We start from the raw sequence: 11,480 nt of genomic DNA on the forward strand, positions 1-11,480 counted from the left end.
AGTAAGTTACCAAATCTAATTGCTGCAAGGTGATAATCACGATGATGATGATGACAGTAATAATAAACATTAGCATGTATTAAATTCATGAATAGTTACTAAGGGTGTCACAAACATTGTATTAATGGCCCAGAGAGCCTTATAAGCAGATTTTACAATCATTTAACTGAGGGGAGCTTGAGGTAAAGTTAACAGTAAAGAGTTTGGGATCTTCTACTAAAATATTTTAACAAGGAAGAAACAGAGCAGCACGTTTTAAAAATGGATGGATCCAGCAGGATCCAGTATGCATGGGGCAGGGGTGGAGGCAGCTGTCAGTAAGAAGCTAAGGCTGAAGGTTCTTGACCAGGACGTGGTAAGTGTCTGTTTGAGGGAAAGGAAAGGGAGCAAGAGACAGACAGTAGGTATTCAAGGGCTGTGTGTCACAGTTCAGCAGGAGGATGGGGAATGAGTGCTCAGACCCCACCCCTGCCCAGTCAGGCAGGGTTATGGAGATAATGGTAAATGCAGGACCTTTGGAATCTGGCTGACGTGGGAGTGAGGTTTTTGCACTGTTACTTAATCTGTTTGAAACTCCTTTACTTAAATCTGTTGTGTCTTCTTTTGTCATTTATAAAACAGAAGTAATAACTTCTTATTATGTAAGGATATTATCAAGATTGCATAGGATACTGTATCAGGAAGTATTTAATACACGTTCCTTAAAGTTTTCCGTTGATCAGGGTGTGGCCCCACAGTTTGGTATTGGTATTGGGGATTGGACTTGCGAACCAGGTGGCGGAACCTCTGAGCTAAGCCCCTGACCCAAGAAGTTCTTTTCTAAGAAGTTCTCATGATCCTTTCTAAGATTTTTTTATAGATCTTGTTATGTTCCTTTAATATTTTCTGTGTCATGCAACAATGATTTAGTTGAAACATAAAACATTTGGTAGAAATCCTCAGCATGGAAGGTATCACGGGGACAGACAGGTATCAGGGCAGGTGGGAGAGAAATGTCTGTGTTTTCACATCTGTATCTGCAGGCTTTACATTTCTTGAGACTGTCAAATATGATATTAAAGAAGCTACTTGATTTATGAAGTTCAGTAGATTGGCTTACCAAGGGTGTGGTGTTTCTTACCGGTAAATATTTCACAGAAGGTGAGAGAAGACCCTCCACAAATGTAAAACTCCTTTCCTAATTACATTTGATCATTTCATAATGCTAGGGTGCAAGGAGTGTGAATTTAATTTACAATTAAAAAAGTAAAGTTGTCTTACCTTTTTACCTGTTATTGGTTTTCTCCAAGTTTCATTTTGTAATTATTCAGTTGAATTTAATTGCTGGCTAAAGAGAAGCTGATTGCTTATATTACTCAAGATGAGTTTTAATGTTTTTCCTTATTCGAATATCATTTACAAGTGCTTTTCCACGTGAAAAGCTTCAAATATAAAACAAAGAATAATGAAAACCAATTCTATCTTTGAAATGCATTTTCCTTAAAGCAAAACCAAATGACCCTAAAATTCAGTATTTTGAGCGGCTCAAATGTACATTCAGGCAGCTTCCACAGCAGCTAGAGAAGTTGTGGTTTTACCCCAGATAAGGCTGCTTATGCTAGTGCTATGGCAACCCCTTGCACCACTTGTAGGCGCTTGTGTGTTTAACCGCATGAGCTGCGCCTCTTCCTTTCCTATAAAGACTTAGAATTAGAAAAACAGAAGTACACGAGGAGGAGAAACCACAAGGGCAGTCTCTACTGCTGTGAGCTTTTAGCTGTGCAAACAGCAGTCTTGCGAAAACAACACATTGAAAACCCCTTCTGTTTTAAAGTGAGCTTTTCCCATTATGCCTGGCTCCTTTAATGATTCTCTGAGCCAACCCAGTGTTTCTGATTAGTGTGTTCATGAAAGGGGAATGAGAAGGAATCGCTAGTGCATTTGCCAGCGTTTTCTTTGATTGTCCTCAGCTTTAAGGTCTGAAGATGCTGCATATGTAGCAGCCTCCAAGAACATTTGGTCCTGTTAGTGAGAAAGACTGTTTGTGACGTGGATTCCCTGTAACCCAGTGCTTACTTTGTGTCTCTGGTTTATTGCTATGTGTTTAGTTCACAAGATAGTGTAATTTCAAGTTACCTCTTGGTGTTTAGAAAGGTTTATGGAGGCTACAATGAACAATCTCCTGAACTATAGCTGTGCTTACCCTCACCCTGTCAGCTTCATTTCTGTGGGGAGCTTCATTCACGGCAGCGTCCTACTTCTTACAAGTTACACAATTCATCAGCAGAAACTTTAGCTGCTTTGTTTGTTTTGTTTTAAAGCAGAGACATCATCTTGCCTTCCTTGCAGATTCGGGTAAAAATACTGAAGGGGCAGACAACTTTGACCTTTGCTTTTGTGACACACTCGCTCACTTCCTCTTTTGTGCTAAACAATAAGAATTTCCCACTTTGACAGTCACCGTTTAGTCACTTCTTCTTTTCAACGATAATCATTATTATTGACATTATTATTATTTGCAGTGGTAAGCATCAAATCCAGGACCTCACACATGCTAAGGAAACACTCCACCGACTGAGCTACATCCCCAGCCCAACAATAAACTTTAACGTATCGTAGTCTGAAGCCCACACATGGTATTTTACTCTCGTTGAGTACCTCAAAGCTCATTAGCATAAATACTTTAATGCATTAAATGCACCCCAGCACAGTGTCCTTGAATAAGCATTGAGCTTTCTACAATCAGATATGTCTGCATTTGTTTGTTTTGTTTTGTTTTTGGCACTGGGATGGAACTCAGGACCTTGTGCTTGTGAGGCAGGCAGTGGAACCACTGAGCTAAATCCCCAGCCCAGATATGTCTGCATTTAAATCAGAATTTATAGGGCTGGGGATTTAGCTCAGTGGTGCTGCCACCTGCCTCACAAACACAAGGACCCAAGTTTGATCACCGGTACAAAAAGAAAAAAACAAACTAAATCGGGACTTTTTTTTGCTGTAAAGTTTTTGAGCCCTTGCCTATGAAGATATCGTTATAATGATTAGGTAAAATAACATGCAATTATTTAATAAGTACCATCAATCTACTACTTACTTTTTAAATAGCTATTATTAGCAGTACTAGAGCCCTAATCAATGAATTTCATTACTTGGGAAAATATCCTTTGGTGATTCTTTGCATTTGACTGTGATAGGCTAAGGCCTATCATGAAGAAAGTGAAAAGCTACAACAATGTATGCTTAATAAGATTACTATGATCTGAAGTGTACCCTCTTTCCCCCAAAAATAAGACCTAGCCAGAAAATAATCAGCCTTAAAAACTAGAGATCAAAGATGCCAGCCAGTTGGCCTGCCCTCTCTTTACCTGCCGTCATTTTTCTCTGGCTCAGTGGCTCCTCTGTAAGGCAGGTTAAGGCTGGCATTTTTATCGCTAGTTTTCAGGGTTGATTATTTTCCAGCTAGGTCTTCCTTTTGGGGAAACACAGTGTTATTTAAATCCATAGAGTATATCCTCAGATTTAGATAAACAAAAACAGACATCTTTATAGGAATTAAAAGGCCAGCTGGACATGGTGGTGCACACTTGTGATCCCAGCACTAAGGACGCTGAGGCAGAAGGGTTACCTCAGGTTCAAGGCCAGCCTGGTCTACACAGTGGCTTCAAGTCCAGCACGTTCCACAAACCGAGACCCTGTCTCAAAAAACAAAAACAAACAAAACAAAAATAATTAAAAGGTCAGTTCATCTTAGAAAAATGTCTTCACAGAGTACGTAGGTAAAAAGCATAAATGTCTTCACCATTTGTCCCAAAACAATCATCAAAGGAGTTTGAAAAAATACTTAACACACACCTCACTTCCCACCGGCTTGCTGCTGAAGCAAGATTTCCAGAGGTGGAGCCCAGGAAGCCGTCCTTTTCATTTGATGCATAGCCTGGATTGAACCAAATATAGCACTGACGTTTTGTATTAATCAGGATTGTAATAACGGTATTCTAATTCATGAAGACACAGGAATGTACACGACTGACACAAACCAGAATTTCCTAAGCAGTGTTCCCAAGTCCCCTGCAGCGCCACGGTATCCGCATTCACGAGTTTGTCCACAGTACGTCTGCAGAAAAAAATGGGCCTGTGGCAAATATTTCTGTGGGACCCTGGGTTAAACAAAGCTACATAGATTCCCCCTATGTCTTAAATATGTCAGCACAATTTATAGCTTTTTCCATGGAGCGCTGAGCATGAATTGTTAATGAGTAAGACACGTGACTAAATCAGAGCCCTCAGTTTTACCCCGGTTATGTCAGAAATGATAATCTAGTTTTTTCCCCCTCTGCATTACAGATAAATATTGTAAGATGGAAAAAAAGGAAGGGAACATAACTAACTTCTCATACACGGTCATCTAGCCTTTATTAAGTTTTTGCTCTCATGTGTTTAGTTAATAAGTATGCCTGAAATGAATAACGACGTGGTGCTCTTTAAGCCAAATATAAGCAATCTATAAGTGCATGATTAATTTTAGAAGCTTATGTGTGTGCACACTCGTGTACTCACAGGTAGAAAATAGTGTTTGTTATACTGTGCGTGATAATTCTTTGAGAAGAAGTGAGACTTGATTTCTATATTTATGAATAATAAATTACTTGATTATATTCTTCTCCGAGGCTGTAACTATTTGCCCTCTTTGTTCTTAACTCATTTTACATGTGGACACTTTTATTATTTCCATTTAAAAACTGTGTGTGTGTGCACACACTCGTATTTGAACATTAAAATATTATAAGGCCTGTGGTAAACAAGAACAGTTATTTGCTCCAACCCACTTCCTACCCTCGATTCCTACTTTGCAGAAACAAACTCAAACATTTTCAGATATTCTAGTATCTGTAAATGGTATTTTTAATTGTATTTTATTGTTTTGTTTTCAAAGATGTTAGTCAATGTCCCTTATTGACCTCTTTCTCCATCTTGAAATGTTACTTTTTAGAAGTTCTTGGCAGGGGGGATTTAGCTCCGTGGTTCCACCATCTGCCTCACAAGCACAAGGGTCTAAATTCAATTCCTGGTACCAAAAAAAAAAAAAAGGAGAAGTTCCTGCTTTTTATTCTTGGGCACAGTGTCTTCTTGTTTCTGAGAGCAGGATCCAGTTGCTCTTTATCATTTCTTCTGCTGTTTATATCATCTCTTTTCTTCCGACTTCTTCTGGCTCTCCATCTCTGTCTTTCTCGTAAAAGGCTTTGGTCGAGAGTTCCTCGGTGCCCATTTGCAGTTATGAGTGAGTCTCCTCTGAGTCTCAATTCCCTTTTCTGTCATATGAACTGCATGTCAAGAGCTACATTACAATCCAGTATTTCTAGGTAAGTGGAATTCCTTGGAATTATTTTGTTTGTACTGATTGAGCTTGGGACCTCGTGCTTGCAAGGCAGGTGGCAGCAGCACTGAGCTAAATCCCCCGCCTGGAATTATGTTCTGATGTTGGCGTAATAATAATATAACCAATGTTTTAACACAGAGTCTGTGTAAAGGATACAAATTGTTAAGCAGACACTGCTTTAAATCTAGCACTTTCTTGGTAGGTGACTATGAACAAGTCTCAATTTCATTCCCTAGAGAACATGTAAACTAATTGCTTACTAGGATGAGTAAATACAAAATACTTATACAAAGCAGTATATGGTGTCTAGTACACAATAATATTTCAGTAGTTATAATCATCATTATATTTAATGACAAGCTAATAGAGGAGGAAAGGCTGTTTCCTCTGACTCTGAAATCTTATGAATACCTTCTTTGTAACTTGCACGGAATGCTTATCCTCAGTCCTTATTCATCCATACTGCTTGTTGGATCATATACCAGAGTTAGTAAAGTAGAATCCTTTGTTTTTACTTATGTAATTCCTTATCATTGTCCTGTACATATCTGTTCTTGTCAATCCTTATTTTTTGTCTTGATTTACATTTTCACTTTGTAAAGCCTGTATGTTTAAGGAGATCAGGTGTGCATTCTAACCCTTTACAGCACACAGCATTCCTGTTAGGTCAGCGCTTAGAGGGAGTATTTATTTCATCTATTCTGTTTCACTCTTCTGTCCTTGTACTTTTCGTTGATTTGCAAACATGACAGGCTTAAATCCCCTTAGAAATAATGCTCCGCTATTTTCTCTCTTTCTCTCTCTCCTTTTTTGCAAGAGGGTGGAACGGGTGTTATTTAAAGCCCCAGTGTTTCTTTTGAAATACCATTTTCACTCAAAATTGATTTTTACTTTTTTTTTAAAATCCATGATGGGGGATTTAGGGTGTGACTTCAAGGTAACTTTGATTTACCATCATTTAAACGTTTTTGAGTTGTAAGAAACATATTGGGAAAGGTAAATTCAGTGACAATACATGTGTTACAATAACACAGCTTTGAAGATCAAGTGTTCTGTTATCTACATTTTCATCTGTTTAATGTATCCGGTCAGTTCCATCGGTGATTCACAACAGGATTATAATGGGAAAAAGAGCTCTGGTTTAGATGATTTACAGATTTTTGGGGCTATGGTGCCACCTACTGAAATATAACTAAATATTCTTTTGCCTACTCAAAGACACAAGGCATGGATGTGGAAAAAAAATGCTGAAAATTGCGTCCCCAGAGGAGTAAAGTGTTTGTTTTGAATATATGGAAAGTGTACTATTGTGACCTATTTTAGTTGAGGTGTTTATAATGTTTAAAAGAATGTACAGTGTGTTTCATACTTTTAGAAAACTGATGTTTTCCTTTTTATTGTTGCACATGTGCCCTGTTCATTCCTACTACTGCTTTATGCATTTTTCTTGTAGCTGTTCTCCATCTCTCCTCCGTGTCGTTTGTATATAAAGTGCACATATTTTGTAGTGCTCTTTCTATTAATAAATCTCTAATATTGAATACACATCTAGCATGCACTAGTTAAGTGCTTTAGACAAAGATATCACTTACTTTTACCAGATCTGTTTAGCTCCTTAAACAGAAGAGTTTTTGCTTTCTAGTATATAAGAATTAGGGTAAATAATGAGGAGGGCTGCCTAAATATAGCAAACAAGCGATATAACTAGATGAGCTCATTTGCTTTGCATTGGTCGAACAGGCTATTCTAATCTTGCAATGATCATTTACTGCAGACAAATAGGCAGGTCAAAAAAGAATTAAGTATCCCACATACCTAATTCTTTCAGGGTTTCTTTCCTTCTTTCTTTTTCTTTTTGGTATGGGGATCCAACTCGGGACCTCCTGCTTAGCAAGGCAGGCAGTGGGGCCACTGAGCTAAATCTCTGGTCCTTTCTTTCTTCCTTTTTTGGCTTAGCAATAAGGATTCAACACAGTTGTTGCTACTGTACCAATGATTTGGTAATGTTTGTGCATGCAAAGTATAATAGATAATTGAATTCCTTACTCATAATTTAGAAAAAAAATGCAAAATGTCACAGAAACATTAAAAAGTTATTCCTGACATTTGGTAAATTTAGGGTGTGTACACACACACACACACACACACACACATATATATATAATATTTTTGCATCTTTTTTATTAGCATGTGGATATGATACCCAATAATTGCATTCATCTTGGGAAATTGGTATCCCATTGGTACCTCACCCAATATCGCATTCATTTTTACTTTACGTCACATCCTTTCTATTTACCCCTCATCTTTGGGTCCTTTTTCCATTCAAAAAGTCTACTTCCTGCTATCCTGCACCTATCTTCTGGCTTTGCACTTTAAATTGTATTTTGCAGATTCTCATAAAAGAACCAAGGTAATATGTCATCTCCTGAGTCTGATTTACTTCTCTTAGCATTATTGTCTTAAGGTGCATCCATTTTCCTCCAAATGATTCAAATTTATCCTGCATGACCTAGTAATATTCCCTCGCATAGACATACCACATTTTCGTTATGCGCTCATCTGTTGGGGGACCTCTGTCTTTTAAATACTTGAGTAGCGTGATTCTCCTAGCCTCTATCTCATGTCATATGCAGAGGCAGTAAACACACAACTCATTTGTTCGTATACTGATTGCCCTTATGGAAGGCACTGGATGATTTTGAGAAGAGAAATGCCTTTCAGATGTTAGGGTTTCTTTGAACTGGGCTGTCTCATGGAAGTCACCTGAGCTGTGTTCCTACTTTGAGACTTGTAGGTATTTTTTAACAGTTAAAAAATAATTGACAATATTTTACACGTAAGTATGCAAGGGCATAGGGCCCACGGAAATTATTTTGCATTGCTGAAATGCCTGCATTTTCTTAAGAGCATTGGCTTAAATTTTAGAATGGCTTTCAATTTTAAAAATTAACTTTAGAGTGGTTCTCTAAATTCTGGGGGAGTAGTTAACATTCTTTTCATGTCATGCATCACGTTGAATAAAATTGTTACTAAAACTGAAAATAAAGAGATGCTGTGACCATGAGAACAAGCAAATTAGCTTGGACACTGAGTGTAAACAGTGAGGCTGAAATCTTGAGATCCTCTTCCCTACAGATAAAAGGGCGTGTGGGTGCATGTGTGCATGCTTGAAACACCATAGGAAGAAAATAAAACAAGACACGGGTTGTTTTGTTATAACTCAGCCACCCAGTGGAGGAATTCAAAAATCACATTCATTGGTAAATGAGTATTAAAGAAAATATCTGTTTAATTTGAGGAGCCTTTCTGGGAAGTAAACATGAATGCAGAAGAAAGGAAAATATGATAGATCTTCAGATATTATGTTGTTACCCAGGGCCATTCAATTTTGTTGCATCATAGATTTAAGGGTTTGTGGAAAGGTTGAATATGAAGCGACAATTAGATCAGAAATATCTGTTATTCTGTTCTTAAGCTTTTAGAAATCTTTTCACAGCCAAACAAGAGGTTTGCGAATTGTTACTATAGAATATTTGAGTGTGCTGCTGTAGTTTGACTTTCCTACAAAAACAGTATCCCATAGTAAATTAAATTGGCAGATCTCTGAATATTCTTTAATGTTTGTAGCACATACAGAACACTGAGCAAATTGTAATTTACTATGCATAGTAAGGTCAAGTTTATTTCAGCATTTTTAACATTATTAGAGTAATTTTCTCTGAAGTTATGTCCTGACTGAAATGCATTTTTACTTAGCTGATGAGCTTCTAAGGAACGTATTCTCTGTGAAACCTAACCCTGGCTAAAAGATTTCGTACCCTGTAAAGTTTGGGTGAAGAGGAAAGGCTGTAAGGCCAGATGGATGAGGGAAGGGGGTACCTAGGGGTCCAGAGCAATCTCAGAGACAGAAGGGCGCAGTCTCGATGCCCTTCAAGCACATGCCAGCCTGGTGTGAGACACTCACGTTTTCTAAGCTTCAGAGAGGTTTTTTGCAATACTTAAGATAGCAAACGCAAGCAAGGAGTGCGATAGATCACATGAAATCCACTGAGCACTCACTGGATTTTAGCAATAATAGAATGATATCGCTTCTGAATTCCTCTTTAAAGATAAATCTCCCGAAGTCATCTTTTGTTTCAATAATTGACTTCTTGCCTTTTGTTTTATAACCCTGATTAAAATACTGCGTTATCACTGAAATATGGTGATTTTAACTCTTTCGGAAAGATAACTAAGAGGGAAATAGCTGGGTCAAATGCAATTTCTAATTTTAGTTTTTTGAGAAAACTTCACACTGATTTCCACAGTGGTTGTACTGTACTGGTTTACACTCCCACCCACAGTGTAGCAGAGTTCCTTTTTCTCCACGTCCTTGCCCACGTTTGTTATTATTAGATTTTTTTGATGATATCCATTCTTTCTGGGATAAGATGGTATCTCAGTGTAATTTTAATTTGCTAATTTTTAAAATTTTTACTAATCGTTTATCTTAGTTCATTGAAAGGAAAGTTTGTGTTATTACTTGTTTCATTTTTGTAAGAATCTTTTTGGTTTATGTCTTGTACTGAGTACTACTTTGAAGATAACTATACACAGGGTAGTAAACTATTTTTATTCTCTTACTATTTGGTTATGAAATTTTGTTTTTATTTTTTCATAAAATAAAAAGAACAAATACTAACTACATGCCACATAGCCCTTCCAAAAATTCACTGCTTTTGATCCTCTTGGAATTAAAATGATGTCCCTGAAACATTTAACATGTATTTGGCAGACTAAACAGACTACTAGTTGCAAAGATTTTCTTTACCATTGTCTCCAATTCTCATTTCCAAAACTTTAAAGAGTTTTGACTAAATATTTCAGGTGTCCTTTCTTTGCTTACATATTTTGGGCTAATATTTTCCCCAAATAGGATATCATTTCTACATTTGCTTTCTGCTGATTTTCCTTCCCCCAGGTTGGCTTCTATTAATCCATTTCCTTTTTTTCCCCCAAGAATGTTTATTAAAGGTTGTTTGCTTTTTCTTGCACAGTTGTTTTTTTTTAATATATATTGCTGTACACAATGATCACATTGATCATAGGAAATCTGTACCTTTACATGGTATATTTTAATTCTTATTTTTTATCAATCTATTTTCTATTTCACAAAAAGACTAAAATTCAAATGCTTCTCCATTAGACCTCTCCTGAAAGACACCACTCCAACAGCTAACTAAAGACTGTGAGAGGAACCCTGACTTCTCATTTCTCTGTACATAATCCTGTAGGGCTGACTTAAATGCACCCCAAAAGCCCTGTAACACCTCCACCACTCCAACCACCAACCCTGGGCATCTAATAAGACAAGCATCTTACATTCTTCTGTAGCACATTCTGTCATGTATTTTATGGATCCTTTCTTTTCTACTTCTCAGACTAAACAGAAATCACTGACGGCAAGGAATTGCAACATATCAGCCATGTATTCCTAGCATGTGGCAGAAGGTCTAGTATAGGGTAAATACTCAAATCATTTTATAAATGAATGAGTGGGTTTTGGAAAACATCTTTCCAACAGTCTTCCTAAAGACATTTGCAGGCTTGAAATTAATCTCAATGGTTCTCCTTTTTTCTATCATTTTTCTTATTTGGCCTAGTAATTTAAAAATATTATGGTTTTGACATACTTGGGCTTTGTAAACATGACATAAGAGGGAGAAAAATTGTCATTGAGGAAAATGTATAGAAAATTGCTACAATGAAAATGTAGACATGATATATATGCATATGTGTGTATACATCTATGTTTGGCATATACTTACACGCATGTATGAAATTTGAAACATCTAAGAGATTTTTGTTTTCCATTTTACAGGACAAATTGTGACTACTTCCACTCCTGGTAAGAGTTAATATTTACATTTTACTTATTTATTTTCTTGTTGCCAAGATCATATATTTGATGTAGATATACATTTTCGATTTATTATTTAAATAAATTGTTTTAAGAAACTGAATGCTTCTGGACAGTCACTTGTTCTTAAAAATAGGGTTTAGTGCTGGGGATTTAGCTCAGTGGCACAGTGCCTGCCTGGTAAGTGCAAAATTCTGAGTTTTATTCCTGGTATCAAAAAAA

General features: G+C 37.0%; 1 protein-coding gene across 5 annotated transcripts in view; it reads left to right on the plus strand.

Moving 5' to 3' along the window:
- Positions 1–11,480, plus strand: part of Ptprc (protein tyrosine phosphatase receptor type C) — a 124,066-nt gene that overhangs the window by 39,229 nt on the left and 73,357 nt on the right. For 4 of the 5 annotated variants that reach the window (XM_010635390.3, XM_010635392.3, XM_010635393.3 and 1 more), the window contains exon 3: positions 11,220–11,246. In XM_010635390.3, coding sequence (XP_010633692.1) covers positions 11,220–11,246 — 27 coding nt within the window. Of the gene's footprint in view, positions 1–5,222; positions 5,340–11,219; positions 11,247–11,480 lie in introns of those variants that run through there. The other variant, XM_033762147.1, reaches the window with a different exon arrangement.

This window comes from Fukomys damarensis, unplaced genomic scaffold (assembly GCF_012274545.1).
Source record: "Fukomys damarensis isolate Sample0158 unplaced genomic scaffold, DMR_v1.0_HiC HiC_scaffold_11, whole genome shotgun sequence".
NCBI lineage: Eukaryota > Metazoa > Chordata > Mammalia > Rodentia > Bathyergidae > Fukomys > Fukomys damarensis.